The following is a 17945-nucleotide window of genomic DNA, read 5'->3' as shown; positions in this document are numbered from 1 at the left end:
TAGCTAATAATGAACCTTTATAAAGGAAGGAACCAGAGGACTTGAATCTTGCATGAGAGGCATTAAGTTTTGAAGAAACACAAGAGAGCAGGTTGCCCAGAGAAGTTGTGGATGTCCCATGCCTGGAAGAGTTCAAGGCCAGGTTGGACAGGACTTTGAGCAACCTGGTCTAATGAAGGTATCCCTGCCCATGGCAGGGGGATTGGAGCTCAGTGATCTTTCAATGTCACTTCCATCCCAAACCATTCTATGATTCTATGAGCTACTTTCAGGGAAGAGTCAACTCGTTTAGAAGAAAGGCATATTTTGGACCAAGCAATATAAAAGCCTGGGAAATTCGAGTTGAGAGAGACTGAGCGATCTTTCTCAACTCAAATATTTTAAGTTTGAATATTTATTCTGTAGTGTTCTTTTCTGTACACTTTCTTAAATCATCTTCACATAGAAGAACATTTTTAAAAACTGATTAAATAAACGTTGATCTCTGGCACCAATGATTGTTCATACTGCTTTCTCTTTTGCTGCCTCAATGAAATATTAACAACTTATCTAAAAGGACTCTGAGAAGAGTCTTGTATATCCTGATCCATCCTTCAGAAGAATAAAAGTCAAGGTGCGCATTTGAATGCTTTGTTAAATTTGCATCTCTCAAGACAGGTCTAACGCTCCAAGCACTCTCAGCTCTTCTGAAAATCTACTGAAACGTACAGGCAATAAAGTTTCAAAACAGAAATACTGTGTTCAGATCTTAGTGTCTAGTCATTAAGCTGATACATCCCTTCCCTTCATTTCAATTTAGCTATTACCTGCATTCTAGCAAGAGCTCTGATCTTAAGAGTCATTTGTCTCATTCCTGAAGAAGAAAGCATCTCTTCTGCTTCCTCTGTTTGGGCTCAGTTGCACAGAAAGCATTTAGAACTGCAACGTACCCAGTCTTTGGCATGAAATTTAGTTCTTAAAATGTTGGTATCAGCTTGAATGCTCACAATGAAATTAATATCACTGAAGCTGCACATATTCGGGTGAACCATTTAACTCATCTTTTGTAACACTGTCTAGGAGCCAGTTTGCTTTCTGAACGCTGACTAATGCTGTATGAGGTTATGAGGGCTCAGGCACAGAAATAAGTTTCTGTGCTGAGTCGTAACAGCTGTTCACATGCACACACTTAGCCTGTGGCAAACGCAATAACGATTTATCTTGCAATCACTTTTCTAGTGCTAAGTCAAAGAAATTATCTTAATTTTGCTATGAGCATGCATTCAGTTACCATGTATTAGTAAGCTTGCTAAGCAGTTATCAAACTGATCATGTGTTTGAGTCCTAAGACTTAGATTCGGCTAGGAGAGCCAAAATAGGAGCCATTATGCAAGGCTGAATGCAGATCTGCTCAAAAGTTAGATCATATGTTCAGAATGGTCCAGAAACAGCATTTAACCCTCAACTTCCATGCTGAAAACTTCTACCTTTGCAATGAATGCCACAAACCATGGCCTCATCCACCATCTCACAGTGTAACAGTCATACTGAATTGCATTGCCCTTTGGCTGTCTGTAGCTGCCTTCCCCCTTTCTGTCCCTCCTCTTAGTAATCCCTTGCAGGTGTTCCTTCTTTCATGGTACCAACATGGGGATGTAGCAACAGCTGATTTCACTGTTATTAGTGCTAATGGGAGCTGCCATGAAATTCTCTCATTTTCAGAAAAGTCAGTACACAGTTGCTAAAGAGGAAAAAAAAAAAAAGAAAAGAAAACCAAACCAAACACTGTTCTACAGAAGCTACGCATCAGCAGGAGTGAGCTCTCTTTAACAAGGTTGGTCTTCCTAATCTCTGTCACAATACATGAACACCTGTCTTACTTTCATGTTAATAACAAAAATGTCCTGCTGGGGTTTTAAAATTATTTTATGACAGCAACTGCCATCATTTTTAACAGGAATACATGAAAAGAATTCAAAAGGTGCCAGAAGAGCCTTCAAATTAGATCACTAGCTGGACAGAAACAGTTCCTTCCTGGCCCTGAAGGTGAATACCTTAGGGCATAGGTTTGATTGCATTACTACCTTAGTTTGCATAGCTACAGCTGTTATTAGCAGTCATAAAAACCACTCGACTATAAGCATTTGACTTAGAGGTTACTTCCTGCAGTGAATTCTGTAGGCTGACAAGGTGCCAAGTTATGCTATGCTGTCTTCTGTTTGTTCTGCATTTACTGCCCTCTCAGCTAACAAAAGCAAAAAGAGCAGCAGCACATCCTCAACTGAACACCAAATTAAGCTCTGTTGGTGCATACTATAAACCATTAAGAACTGGGTCTCTCTGTGTTCTGGTCAACTTCCAATGGCAGGGCAAAGAGGTCACCTTGTGAGCATCGGACAACACACTTGCTCTGGTACTCTGCTGAATGAGGTGGGTATTTCTCGCACAGCATTAAACATATTCTCAGCTTTTTACATATAGTCCTAGTCTACTACTTTTCTCCAAGATAAATGTGCATTTGCATCACCTCATTTGTTGCAACTTCTGTCATGTTTTGAATCCAAATTCTTTGTTTCAGTTGGCCATTTTCAATATGCAAGTCTTGAAGGGATCCAAGCCAAGCATGGTTTCCCAGGAGGTAGATGAACATCACATTAGCTGAAGATGAGCTAGCATTTAATTCAAGTGCACACAATGATCTTTTCCCAGTATACATAATCTGCATTTTGGTCTGCAGAAACCATCATAATCCATCTTCACTATGACAGCTTTGCACAATGAAATTATACTCCCACTTTTAATTCAGGGCCTTTGTACACTGAAAACTTCAAGCATGCTGACTGTCCATTCTCAGCTGGAATTTAGTGCATGTTCATTTGCAAATTGAGTTTCTCCTGACCAGTTAAATAAGGCCAGATGAAGAACCATATTTTCTCCTCACCACTGATTTTAGATTACTCTTTTTAGACAACACAGACACATAACTCCTTTACTTTCCTCAGATGGTATTAAAATATATATATATATATATATATATATATATATATATATATATATATGAGGGATCAGTTTGGAAGATATGAACGACAGGCATGCATATTTTCAAAAGTGCACAGTTCTGAAAAGTGAAGAATAGAGTGGAAGAGACACTGGCTCTAGTCTGGCTGTGCTCTACAGCCCTTTCTGAAAAGGCAGGAGAGGAAACAATTGAACATACTTAACCTGCAGCACTAACAAATGGTAACCGTTCCTCAGAAGAGGATTTTCTTTCAAATTCCATCAGTATAACCTATCATGAGAATTTTGGATGGACAAATAATCAATCACTTCATTCATTTAGGGTTATTTTCCAGTAAAACATAACTTAGATCAAACTAAGGCTATACTCCATACAGCTTTAATGATCTTCTGACTAGGAGAAGGGCTACAAAAGGTAAATAAATGGCAGTTCTATGCAAAGTCTTCTGCATCTTACTACCTAATGTGTTTGACTTTGGAATGCAGTGTGCACAGTAAATATTGCCAATTATTTACTCTTTACTCATAGGTACACTTGGTGTCTGTTTTCAAAGCTGAATTTGTTCACAGTACATCCACTATGTGTTCTTCCGGATTTTGTCATGAATTCTTGCCAGTATCTGTAGTACATTAATCCCAGGTAGACCTGTACTTCGTGAATCATTTAAGGCCCTTGTCATTTTCTTAATTTCTGCATCTTTGTAGGTGTATTATTTCCTAATTTTTACCACTAACATTTGCTAATTTTTATTCTTGTTCTTTTACATACCCTGATTACTTTTCCTGTTGGCGGCCTGAGACAGGAGAGAACAACAAAACTACTTGGAAAACTTAAGATATCTTAACAGTCAAAAGCCAGGAGGTTGAGAGAATATCAGCTTAAGCAAATTGTCTGAAAATATACAGTCAAGTCTTAGAGCTATGTTTATTTCTTTCTCATAGAAGTCAGCAGAAATAATCTTCAAACAGCACTTCTCTACTTTTTTTACTTTTTTTTTCTTTTTTTAAGCACAGTAACAATGAATATACACTTTCTTCTACACAGAACACAAAGACAGACAAAAAGTCATTGCTCCAAGGAGTTTGCACAATAAACTAAACTGACAAAACACACTTCACTAGGGTCTAAAAATAAACAGTTATTAAAATTAGTGCAGGAACTGTTGGTTGATATTTTCTATAAGCAAACAGCAAGATTACAACAACTGGCCCCTTGGGAATAAAACAGATTTACAATAGATTTAATTAAAGGCATTTAATGAAGTCCAAATATAAGAACAACAAACAGGCTCATCATCTGAAATGGTGCCTAAACTCTAGTAAAGCATTCTGAATTGTAATCAATGCCTCATGGTTATCTTCAGTTCTCATTTTGGCTTTCAGCACTCCACAGAGGATTTTTATTTGCACATGTAATGTTTTTGGGTTTTTGCTTTCAACTTGTTTACTGAGTTTGTAATGTAAAACTTTCAGAAGTTACTTTAAAATCAATTTTTTAAAGAAAGCCTTTATTCTATTTTAATTAATTTTTCATAATGCATCATGGACTAATTTTCTTCTCCACAGTGACATGCCAAAATAAGGATCACTGACTACAGGTCACTGTAGTCAGAAAAGGGTCTTACTTGTCTCTTCCCAAGGTGTACTGTAGGCATTTACTAAGTCATCTTGCACAGCTATTTACACTAGGACAAAGGGAACACAAGACAGGCATGAACTAGCTCCAAAATGGAGAGCACTGTTCCATACATAGCATAATAAAGAACCAAGCCTGAAACACTTGTAGAACTGCTGCTTAGTGTGTATTCTTCCCCTTCTAAAACAATTGGCTTTCAGAACTCTATGTACTCTGATTCTTTGATTTTTCTTAATATCAGCAGAATGGCATACAGTTGCTAAAAGTAAAAGGCATGATGATGCTCTGTCACCCGCATAGATTCTGAAATCAAGCTCATTCCACTGAAGTTTATGGGCAATCTCCTTTGGAAAAGCAGCATAGGAGTCTTTCCTAGAGGAAATGAAGTGGAAGAAAAATATGTTTGTGTATGTGTATACATAAGTACAAGCGCACACAATAAAGAAAGCAGACCAAACGCACGGGGGAGGGAACAAACAAACAAACAAAACCCACAAACAAACAGAAGTGGAGTGACTGTATTTATGCATTGAGTCATTAAATACTCATACTATTTATGCATCAAACCAAAACTTTAGGGATAATTCTCCAAATAGTTCCCACAACTAAGCTGCTCTGCTCACAAGGACCACAGCAACAGAAGCCACACAAAATGGGTGCATTTTACCTTGTGACTAACCCAGAGGACTAGAACTCCAAAATACCCATTCTTGCATAGTGCCCCCTACATGCAGTGAGTTTCATGCTCCCACAGTTCAGCCCTATCCAACGGAAATAGATTACTATGGAAGTTCAAGAAATAAATATTACAGTTTCAAAGCTTGATTTCTCCAGCAGAATAGTATTACAGAAGGTTCCCTAGTAGGAAACAGAGCATTGTATAAAGATAACAGGATTTTAGTACTTGCTGAAACTATTTTCATTAGGAATTAAGGCAGAGTAAACAACAAGGGAGAAATATCGTAGATACAGAAGCTTTTTGAAAGAATAAGTTTCAATGATACTACAACCTCAAAAACTTCAGAGGTCAATTTAAAACTTCTATAATCTTGTTCTTTCCCAAAGGCATGCTTTCAAGTGAATCCCTCTAAAGGAAAGCCCTTGCTTTTAAAGTTTTTTTCTTTTCAGAAAGCACAGTAGCAGCTTGTTGTAAGTGGTGAAGTGTATGAACTCTGTGTAGTTGATAAAAATTCCAGCTTAAGCCATATTTTATGATAAAACAATTAACAAGCAAGATATTTCTAGTCAGTCTCCTCTGTTTTCAAAGCTTCTCCAAATTGTTGTGAACCATTATAATTTCTGTTTCATAATCCACTCTGATATTGACTCTTCCAGGAAGGCACAGAAAAATCTAATTTCCACATATGAAATGACAAAATGGCCCTTTTTTTAATCCTGAGTGTAACAGAAGAAAAGGTTTTCTCAACTCTCTGCAAATTGCATAGCACCCATCTCGGGTATATTCTTCCACTTTCCTGTACATCTGCTTCTTAACACATAAAACATGGGACAATGAAGTTGCTTCCTTCAAGTGTATTGCCAAGGTTTAGGTTTGATGCTCAAAATATTTTGTGTCCTTTTACAGAAAAAGAATTCTACGTCTGCAAAATATTATACAGTTATTGTTCCAGCTATCTGTCAGCTGAGTTTACACTATATGTTTCCTGGTAGAATTTAATTTTTCCCCACTCCATGTCAGTGCGACATTTAAAAAGATATTGGGAGCAAGTTCTCTAATCCCCTACACACAAACCATTATCTTGCTCTAGTAGAGTTGTGGTTACTGACCGGTCCCTTGGCTTTCTGTGGTACCATCTATGGATTCTCCAAGAAATTACAAAGGTGTTTCTACTCAGTGTCTTCAAAATGGGCACAAGAATACTAGCAGCAATAGCATTAACAAAAACCTTTTTTTCTCATGAACGATATAAAATTATCCAGCAGATAAAATGGGCTACTGAGGAGCATCAGTGGTTTTCCAGTATTTCTGGTAAGCATTTGTAACTAGTAGGTGTCCTCCTACTCTCTTACACTCAAAAGGAAACCAAGTCATAATAAGAGACAAAACATTCAGGGGGTAGGGAGAAGAGGCAAATAATCACAATATATTAATATGATTAAAGTCATTGAGCAGCAAATGGAAAAGGAAGCATAGAAACACACATCACTGAGCTTGGAAAAATCTCATAACCTACATAACCTGCAAATACATAATCCCTATCTCAAGTTCCTTTCCAGAAATCTTGATCTAGTCCAAGCTATCATCACACCAGGTGTCTGCATTTCACCTACTAATATAATAAGTGGGAATAAATCTTGATAAGCTGGACTCTGGCAATGTTTAAAAGGATCTTTACAACTGCTCTGTGGTGCAAGACAACACTTGGGAGATAATCAGCATCACTACTAAATCCTGGCTGCAAATGGCACTTCCAGGCATTTAGGATTACAGAGGCAAAGAGCCTTGTGATGACTGACTGGGGCAGAGAAATCATGAAAAGCTGGTTAGATGAGAACTAGATTTTCTCCTCCAAAGCACTTATTTACATGAAAACAACTTGCTCATTTATTTATAGAATCATAGAATCATTTAGATTGGAAAGGACCTTTGAGACCATCGAGACCAAACTGTTTAGCATGTGCACCTAAAAATAAAACAAAATAGATAAGCTTTATTACATGCACTTATGCTATTGTAATTTGTCAGGGCAGCCTGCTGACCAGGAGCCTTTAGCTGTGTTGTTCCCCTAAGTCATCTGAAGAGCAGCTGGCTGTATTGTTTGCTGAACAGGGCAAACACAGTTTTGGTTTACTTTACTTCAAAGCAAAAAATCAGAAATCTCCTACAAGCTCTAAACTAAGCCTCAGTTAAACCTGCCTAACATTGCAAGACTCTTCACAATGACTGTCATAGAAGCTGGACCAAATGTAGGCAAAGCTTTCTGAGCACATCTTCCCTTTCAGTTCTGGCTGTGATCACTTCATGATGTACCTGTATGGTGCAATTAAGAACCGTGTCACATCCATCTTTACCTACTTCACACTGGCAATGAACTCCACACAAAGACTTCAGGGATCAGACAAACCAATCAATTAAGAAATTATTATATCTGATTACTATACATTTTTTTTCTGATGCGTTCCATATAATTTCTTTAATAACACTCAAGTTAATTTTCCATCTTCTGTGTTGCACTGCAGTAACTGAGAAAATAGACAAGAATAAAGCAGATATGTTTGAGCTTATGGTTTCTGTTTACATCCAGCAGCACTGCCTAGCTCCAGCAGCATAAAACTTTTCAGGAAGAAAAGCAATAAATGCTGTCTATCAGCATCACTCTATATGCTTTAAAATAGAAATATTTTTCAAAACTAGGCCTAAACTCTCTTATTAATAGCCCTGACTTTCTTGCAAAGTAATAGAGAGTGTAGTAAAAGGCGTACATAAATCACAGAATTCACATCACAGGTGTGTTTTGTAATTATCCAGGGATACCAAGCTGCACTCACTGTAGATCAATGCAGCCACAATGAAGTTAAGGAAGCAGAAGTGATTTCATCAAGCACAGTTCCAACCTTTAATTCTTTTTCTGTCTTTCCTGTTAGCCAAAAGCCTGTGCATAAATTTAGCCAGCTATTTAATAAACACATACATATGCTACTTCCACAAATAAAAAAATAAAAAAAAATTAAAAAATCAAGCATTTTGAAGTAAAACATGACAGACACATGGATTTAGTTCAAAGAGTTGTTAGAACAGAAACACTTCACTTGCATTCCCACCCATACAACTATTACCTTGCACTGATTACAGCTTAGTCATTTGATGTCCACATCTAACAGTGAGACCTGGGACTTTTTTGGCTTATAAAACCCAAGTCCTCAGATATCTTAAGGGCATAATCGATGGTCACTCTTGTGCTCCCATACAAGGATGAGCTGCAGATGCTTCTGCTGAGGTTTGCTAGTGACATTAAGCAGAACGTGCACAAACCAACCCCTTGGAAGAAGAAAGCTCATTACCTTCTGTTCCCCTTCAATGTCAGAGCAGTTCTGAATTCAGCTAGAGAGGTTAGGTGGGAGTGAAAGGTGAAGTGCAGTTTCATTTCTCCTCAGAGCAGTTTGTAGATTTAAAAGATGGTCTCATTAGCTGGGAGGGGCTTTTTCTCACCCCTATACAGATGTAATCCTTCCTCATTCTTCATAAAACACAGCTAGGCACATTCAAAATTCAAAAGCTGCTGGACAATCACCCTTCTGCTTTCATTTGTCAAGAAGAGGCTTTCCAACAGACTCTTCAGCGTGGGGTCAGATCAGAGGTATATAAAAAACAAGCTTCCCCATCCACCAGCCCAAAGAGAAGCTGAGCCCACTCAGAGTGCAAGACACCATATTCATTCCCATCACCACAGCTGTTCTCACACTCCAGCTCATGGGATCTTACAGGGTTGATGCTGATCTTATTCTTATCTGTATTACACCAATGTAGCCATGTCAACTGCAAAGCATTTATCCTGGAGTGAAACGGAAGAGAGTCTGGCCCCGCATGTCCTTTTCTGACAACCCCACCTCTCAAGTTCTCAATGCTCTGGAATATACAGGAACAACCACACACTTTAACTTGGATCCACTGAATTAAAGAGAACTGTCTCAGCAGAGAATTTGATGCTCCATTTCTGATTACATTTCAGAAACACTTTAAATAAAACAATGGTTTTACATGATAGCTGTGTGGAATCATATTTCAGAGCTACATCAGCCTCTAGCTATTTATTCCTTACTTCCCAGAAGCACAGCATAGCATCAAAGAAAAAGGTTTTGTCAATTTATTTTTTGCACAGTAATACAATTCTTCATATTTAAAAGCCCAAACCTCTTCCTAAGCAAAATTAAAGCTTAGAATAGAATTTTACAAAAAGTAAACAAAAAAAAAAAATATGCTGGTGTTCCTACATCTATTCTTAATTCTATGTCACATTTATGTAAAACAATATAAGAAATAAATGTCTCGGTCAAGGAAACAATACACTGATTTGAGTGGCACCCTATGGGAATCTAAAGGTAAATTCCTAAATATTTGCTTTCTAATTCTTTTGTCATCCCCTCCTTCCCTTCTGCATCTCAGAATGAGTTACCCTTGGTTTTGTACATTTCTATTTTCTTTCTTCTTGCAACAGATGTTGAACAATAGCAAGATACAGGGCAAATGAGCCTTGGGACTGAATCTTTATGCAGCTTTAAAGACAAACATGTTGCTCATATGAATTATTTCAAACAAAGAGAGTTTCTAGAAGTCGAATCTTCATATGCTTGAGTAAGAAACAAAAAAAAACAAAATCTGAAATGTACAGCACTTGTATTGAACTCTGGCAATGTTGTTGAAACTGTTGGAAGCACTCTTGGCTGATCTGTTCACCACAGGCCTCCATCCAAAACACAGCACCAGTCATCTGGTGTCATCTGGTGTTTATCCGTCACCAGGTTCAGACTCTAATCTAGGCTCTCTCTCCAGCTGCCACTCAAGGGCCACTTTTAGAACAGAAGGACAAAGCGTCTAAGAGCCAAGTACACCCGTATCCATCTCCCAGTCAGCCCAGTTACACCTGTGCTGGAAAGCTTCAGTAGTAGTTTCAGGAATTCTAGTCCTTTGCTATATGTTGGATGTATTTAAGGAAGCCTTTCTCCATAGAAATGTAAGATACCAATCGCCTTAAGCTATTCAGAAATCTGTCTCTTACTTTTATTTTTCTTATCCTAATATCAGAAAGAAGGCATTTTTTTATTGCCCACAAACACATAATCCCTTTATGAATTCTTCTAAGTTTTTCGCCTCGATACTTTTCCCACAGTAATAAGATACACAGAACTGTACACTGCATGAAAAGCGTATTTCCCCCCTCACTTCCAAATTGGCTGTCTTTTAACTCTCCATGTTCTTGAACTATGAAATAAAGCAGAAGCTGAACATTTTTCTCTCTGATTCTGTGCCACCTTATTTCCAGTGTGGGAAACAAAGGGATAATTTTGTGTTGATGTATCAATTTGTCTTCTCTTTCCCTCCATTCCATCTATACTTTATTTTCCCCACTGTTAAAACATCTTCTCTCAGTTTATACTCTCGTTCAATGATGCAAGCAATCAGCACAGCTATTATTTCAGGAAAGAAACTAGCCTCACACATGGACAAAATCCTTAAGCTACAGAGCAGGGGAAGAAACCAAGACTCCAAATCCTCACTAATTGTGATCTTCTGGCTTTCGCTAATTTACAGGATTAACTCACTCCTCTAATAGTCCACAGATTTCTTCCTCACATCACAGCTGAGTCATGGGGTTTTCATACTCATAGGATAAGCCTACTTAGCTCTTTTCAGTCCATGGGATACCCTTTACCTCTTTCTTCCCTTGGTCACCCAAGTATCATGAAGGGGAAAAGTAATGATTCTAAGGTCATTAAGCCATGCATAAAAATGCCTTAAGAGATCAAATCACACCAGAGTAATGCAAAAATAAACCCCTCCTACAGTTCACATAGACTTCAGTTTCCCCTCCATGATGCTATTAGAGAATCAGTATACAACTGGGCTGTTAGTTGAAGGGGTGGACAGGAGGAATGAAATACAAATAGCCAAGTCCTCTAATATACAAATTGAATGATCAAACAATCATGGCAAAACGTCAACTGACGACATATACAGACTTCAGTAGGGCCACATCTAATTATTACTGATGTGGTTTAAAAAGGCTTTTAGTCAGAGGAAAGCTACTTCAGAGATAACTAATGCATGGAGGATGAGAGTAACAGAGATAATTAAGCAGGGATATAATTTCAGTGCCAATGAATTTGTTTGACAATCTGTTTCTTGGCCTAGTCAAATTTTGGAAATAAAATTCCTGTACTTTCAGTCTACAGTCTCACTGTAGAGTTTCTTTCTTGTTAGAGTCCATGTCACAGAATGAAAACCACTCTGAGTGCAAGAGTTTGCACAAACTTGTTCAGCATCATCATCCATGAGCTCAGAGTGATAGGAACAGTTTTCTACTATGTTCAGGGAGTCATCATACTCAAATGTGGATCTCAAATTCAGTGACTAAACTTCTGTTGAAACACAAGCTATCCAAAAACCTAACTGCAAAAGGCAAAATATCTCCTGCATTAGGTATATCATACTGAATTGTTTGTGTTCACTTAAGAACACAGTACTAGAGGACACAGTATACAAATCTCCTTTTCTGTTGTTGTTAAAATACTTTGGCAACACAGGTCTGGCTCTAGGAAGCATCGAATAATTACAGAAACACCTTTCCCTTCCAATCCCAAACATACTGTGATACCTTTTAGTCTACAGATGGAGCAAGTAACCTGATTTCTGTGCCTTGCATTATATACTTCAGAAGCTACTTAAACTACCACCAGCACTGTTGTAGCAATCATTAACATTTTAGTTTTATCCTGCTGAATACTTTAAGAAGCAACAGAAGCAGTAACATGTGGAAGACAAATAAATTAGACAGCAGAGACTTGGAAAAAAACTTGGAATCAAAACCCTGCATGGGAATATTCCCCACACACACACTGGCTCTGCATCTGAACTCTTCAACTTGTGCCCAACTCTAATCATTACCAGTTTATTTTTTAAAAGCTTGTGCCTGAAAGAAGTGATGTGTTATGAGACAACCGTGACCTAAGTAAACTCCAAACAAATAATTCATCACTGCAAAACTCTAGAACAAGCTTGTACTTTCTCAGAGAACAGTGTTCTTCTAAACACACATTATACATAAAGAGGAAACAGAAAGCACATACTGTAGGCTTTCATCAATTGTACACAAACAAAGCCTTTGATAACTCTCTGAATAGGCTTGAGATCATTATGCCTGGGGCCAAGAGGCTCTTAGCGGTTTAAGATCTCATTTTCCAAACTTTCGGTCAAAAGCGTCTTTTTAAGTGCAGGGGAGAAAGGAACACTTTTTCCTTGAATACCGTTATGTTCACAATACCCCTACTCAAATCCTTACATGCACATCTTTTTCCTTACCAAATTCAAACTTCACAACCTCAAGGTCTGGAGCAAGAGGAGCTCACTCACATCAAAAGCTACATTTTCTGTTACCCATCCTTCCCTTTCACAGCCCACACAGTTCCTGGAACAGCTGGCCTTTTCCAGTTCTCTGGCTCTCTCTTACCTTCCTGTCACTCAAATCTACCAGACACACTGTGCTATTTCTTTGGTTTTGCCTTTTTAAATAACCTGCTTGCAGACGTGAAAAGATTCTTATGCAGATCCAGGAAATGTCCACCATTTTACGCCCTGCAGTTCCCACCACAATGCAGTTAAATGTCATGCTTTCTGTTTAGAGGCACATCAACATCTGAGAACTGTACAGTTAATTTAGGTTAAAAGAGGGTGCCCTTTCTAAAGAGGAAAAATTACTTTTAAATAATGGAGCACTTTTACTCCAGAAAAAGTGTTTTAATGTAGCCAGCTTAATCTGGTCACTATTTTCAACTCCTTTCCCTTTGAAAGCAAACCCTAAATCAGTCTGAACTACTAAAGATTCAAATCTACCTTAATCGTATTCTTTAGTGTGGTATTTTTGTTCTAGCTACTTTAGCAACTTTGGATAATAAAGTAATATAAATGTTACATATGCAATTTATTACCACATTCTGCATAATAATTACAAGCAGCAAACACTTCGCTGAAGTATTTGGACTTCTGGCTCTTACATTCATACCCCAGGCCCAAAGGTTTCTTTTTCTTCAGAAGTGTTACATAAATAACCAGTAAGCAACAGAAATGCACTTAACTCTGCAGTATCCTGTAATTCACAGCTGCACAAATAATTACAACCCTTCTCAGGTAAAACCTCACCAATTTAAATGAGTTTTCTCTGAGCAAAGAAGGACAGAAATCCCTCTGAGTGATAAGGAGATCAGCAGAAGCCTTTCCCAGTGTTAAAACAGTCTGATCCCCAGGGTATACAAATGCTACCTGCTGATGACTGAAAGAGCACGTTTTTCAGACTCTGGATCAAACTCTATTGAATTTTGAATGGTATTTTCCTGCATGTATTCAACAGAAAAGGGTCATTTTTACCCTGACAAGGTAACCATTTCAGCATTCCAGTGTTTCTAGGAGGGGTTTAACAGGCCATGCTTTTTGTTTAAGATAATCAATTCCCATTCCCTGCCTCTGATTCCCTGGTTTGTAAGAAGACCACTTACCAGCAAAATTTTATTCAGGCCCTTACAGAAAACAGCAGCAGCTGTTCATTTGTGAGCCAGGTCTGGGAGATACCATAGGTTTTTGGAATCAGACCTTTGTTTCCTTCTAGTCAAGGGATGGCTAAACATGGAATGACATAAAACAGGGTTGGTGGGGACTGATGGGGTCATCTACACCATCTCCGTATCTCCAGGTGGGACCATTTTTGCCTAAACAATTCTTAGCAGCTATTTCTCAGATTTATTCTTAGGAAATGTCTGTGTGAAAGTATTAGAAAGGTTCTTTTACATCTGGCATGCATCTTCAGTTAAAGACATCATTATAATACCACTTCTATTTTTCAGGCTGTAAACACACAATAAATTACCAAACCTGGTAGTATATAAATTCACATTTGATTTATTAACTCCTGATAGCAATTCCTCTTTCTGCAGAAGTAGCTGAGTAGTGGCATGTAATTTAAGACATGCCCTACACTACTGCAGCATCTGAGACTTACATTATCACAACACTCATTTTCTTTATGTTATTTTTTTTTTTCCCCACCAAAATTGAAACAAAAATTGTCATTCATTCCCCACAACAAGGTTCTAATTTTAGGGGAAGATTCTAGGAAGGGAGCAACATCCTTGAACTCACAACAGTAGGAATACTTTTTGCTGCTTAATGTTGCCATGAATAAATCCTAAGCCGCAGAATGTCACTTCCAAACTAATGTTTTCTCTTTTTGGTGATACTTCCAGGAAAAAAAAAAATACAGTCAGTTTTCAAGGTACTCAACCATTTCTGGCAAGTTATCTAGACTGTCTAACAAGAGCTAATTTACAATGGGAGGTGTCTACAACAGGCGCCATTAAGTCTAGAGCCATGAGACTGACTTCTCCCTGTACATCAATTTAACAAGATTATGATGTAGAAGGGTACTGTACTTCTGCGTGAAGTTCAAGGCTTTTTATCCCAAGAAACCATTCTCTATTCCTTTTAGCTAATGCACAGTGAGGTTCTTCCAATCACTGTTCTTATAAGAAGGCAAGAAAATGTAATAAATATATAGACATTTGCAAGTAAATAGCTAGTAACGCTTTTTTAATTCAACTTCAAATCAAGAAGGGTTCTAATTCAGATGAGGTAACAGATTCATCTTCCTAGTGCTCTTCCCATGCAGAGTTTTATAATTGTAACAGTAAATGCATAACAAAAATATATATTTATATGGGAGAGAGATATACAGTGTTCTTAAAGTGTGTCGCAAATACAATTGGTTTGCGTACACAAAAGTAGAAAAAGCAAAGGTTGCCTTTCCCCACTGCTTCAAACTACAAATAAATTACTTTTCAAAGTTCTTCTTCTTACTTGACTAATTCCCAGCCTGATACAGATGCCAAATACTAAAATCCTTTCAATGTTTTTAGAGGCAAAACCTATCATTATTATTTTGTGACTTGACAATTAAATGTGATACTTGAGTAAAGTGAGAATTTCAACATTTGAAGGTTGTAGGCTTAAAGAGAATATAACATTCACTATCACCACAGTCCGTCACAGATCAACATTGCTGGCTTTGTTTGGCGTTTTCTGGTTTGCCTTTTTGGGGACTTTTTTTTTTGGTTGGTTGGTTTAGGTTAGATTCAGGTGCTATCTCTTCTATTTCAAGGTTATTGAAAGGAAAGGGAAATGGTAGAGAACAGTCCTTATTCTGACTGAAGCCAAAATACAGGATCTGTCTGGAAAGTTTCAAGTATTAGATTCTCCTTAGTGAATATTTTTTAAGACAAAATGAGCCATCTAGGAATCAAGAACATTATTAAAAATTAAATAAAATATATTTTCACAGAAGATGAACCTAAAAGATTGCAAGTACCATAAACTGATCTTCCAAATACCAATTATAATTATTCAGTTTTCTTAATGTGCATTCTTTGTTTAGTTTTTTTTTTTTTTCTTAGATCAAACTTAGATCAGGGGATTTTTTTTTTTATCAAACTATTATCACATACTGACCTGCTCAAGTGTGATTCATGTTCACTAGAGCATAGATCCACAAAACTATAAAGTCACATACTTTCCAGATAAAAATAACTGTAGCTCATTCTGGTTTTACCAAGTCTTCTTCGGTGCATGACAATATCTTAATGTTTATGAATAACAGTGCTTTTTTTCTGGCTGCAGTCTCAGTTGCTTTCATACTGATAAATGTTAAATATTAATTTAGGGACCTATCTTGCAATCTTTTCATAACATTAGAAAGACCAACTTCCAAAGATGTTTATGCCTAAGGAAGCCAACAGAGATGGGTGGGAGAACTCAAAAGAACAGGCTTGTGTTGCAATTTGCCAGTGCTTCAGCACTCTGAAAATCCCACCATCTGCAGCCAAGTACCTCAGAAAGCCTGCCTACTATCCTAAAATCATCTTCTGTGCAAGCTGGTATGGATGAGTTCTACAGGTACTTAACGGTGTGTGTACCAGAAAACAGCAGGCCAAAGAGGAGGAAAAGAATGTTAAAATATTCCCAGAACTATTAAGCTCTGGAGACTAGCGGGCCTGCCTAATTCATGAGAACTGATAAAAATCAAAACATCAAGAATCAGTCTAATCTGCAGAAGACCACCAGCATACACTAGTGTCAATAAGAATGTATGTAACTTACAACACATCAATGAAGGTAGTGCCCCTATAATTAGACAAAGACTACATGATCATATGCACAACATGATGAACCAAAAGACCTTCTTGGGACTTCCTGAACACCCAACCAGACGTCACTGGTGCAAAAGTGATGCTTTCCACTTGTGAGTAAACAAGTGTCATTGGCCTCCCAGATGTTTCTCCAAGCAAGTATTATGAGCAAGAGTGAGTGTGAACTGTGTGAGGGAATAATTTGGTCAACAATTTGGTCCTATTATTAATAAAACACCTGAATTAATAAAAGGTGCTAACTAATACTGGTTGTGACCTGTGCCTCCCCCAACTCAATCCTGTATCAGAGAAAAGGGAATTTATAGCACTCCTTGTTCTGATGCTCGCTATGTGAATGGCGCTGCTTTTCCCCAAGAGGAACAAGCAGTGTTAGCAATACCCATGCAATCTCTGATGGGAAGAAAATGAACTTTTTTTTTTTATTACTTACTTGGTAGGGATATAGAGTGACGCCATTCGTTCTTGACAAAGACCAGGTGCCATCAAGGTACTGATGAGCCTGGATAGCCACAGAGTTGAGAACATTACCATTGCTGGGGCTGGTGGCCATTTGAAAGCTGACCTTGGCTTGGTGTCCAGGAGAGCCATTTTTCTTCTCCACTCCATTGACAATTCCTAGAGTGTTGGGTTTTCCACTGTGTTTGTTGGCAACAAAGCCTGTATAATTAGATGTAGCATAAGGAGCAGGCATATATGCCCAGTCCCTGGGCTGCAGGCTGCCCATGTGCCGGGGGCTCACTAATGTGGGGATATTGGAGAGAGGTGGAGGAGAGCCTGGCGAGGCATCGTAATGTTCCGAGTTGGCAGCCTGCTCTAAGGTCAGCACCATCTGAATGGCCTCTTGCTTCAGCTGGTTCAGGTGCGTGGCACAAACATCACATCTGTTGTCCTTCTCATTCCATGCCTTACGAATGGTGTTGGGAACTTGGAGTTTGTCATGAATCACCGAAGAGATACCTGGATCCTAAAAATCAAACAGAGAAGGGAAGGGGGGAATAGGAGAGAAATGTTTAACCATGGTCACCACAGTAAAACATTATTACTGCTGATTGGGCATTTCAAAAGCCACTTTATGAGATAAAATTAGAATGCAAACAAAGGCCATTAGATAGAGTCAACATATGCCAGCAGCAGAGTTGAACAAAAATGAGAAACTAGATTGTGTTGAAAAGAAAAAATATCTTTTACTTTTACTGATAAATGGCAAATATTATAATTCCACTGCAAGTGCTAATGCATGGCAGAGAGAATGAATTAACCTGCTTCACACCACTGCACCTAATTTCTGGCTTGAATGAAATCTACTCTTAGTTAGACAGGTGAGATCAAGAGCAAATCCGCTAAAATCATTGTGCTTGTAGCAAGGTTCACAAATCCATCTACT

The 17945-nt window shown here is 38.0% G+C and overlaps 1 protein-coding gene across 1 annotated transcript in view; it reads right to left on the bottom strand.

Moving 5' to 3' along the window:
* Positions 1–17945, bottom strand: part of KIF26B (kinesin family member 26B) — a 306955-nt gene that overhangs the window by 197060 nt on the left and 91950 nt on the right. Inside the window, exon 3 of the mRNA XM_065057896.1 lies at positions 16992–17525. Within this exon, the coding sequence (XP_064913968.1) occupies positions 16992–17525 (534 nt within the window). The remainder of the gene's footprint in view (positions 1–16991; positions 17526–17945) is intronic.

Source organism: Columba livia, chromosome 3, assembly GCF_036013475.1.
Source record: "Columba livia isolate bColLiv1 breed racing homer chromosome 3, bColLiv1.pat.W.v2, whole genome shotgun sequence".
Taxonomy (NCBI): Eukaryota; Metazoa; Chordata; class Aves; order Columbiformes; family Columbidae; genus Columba; species Columba livia.
Note: the sequence above shows the minus strand (reverse complement) of the source record. Positions and strands in the feature narration are given on the sequence as shown.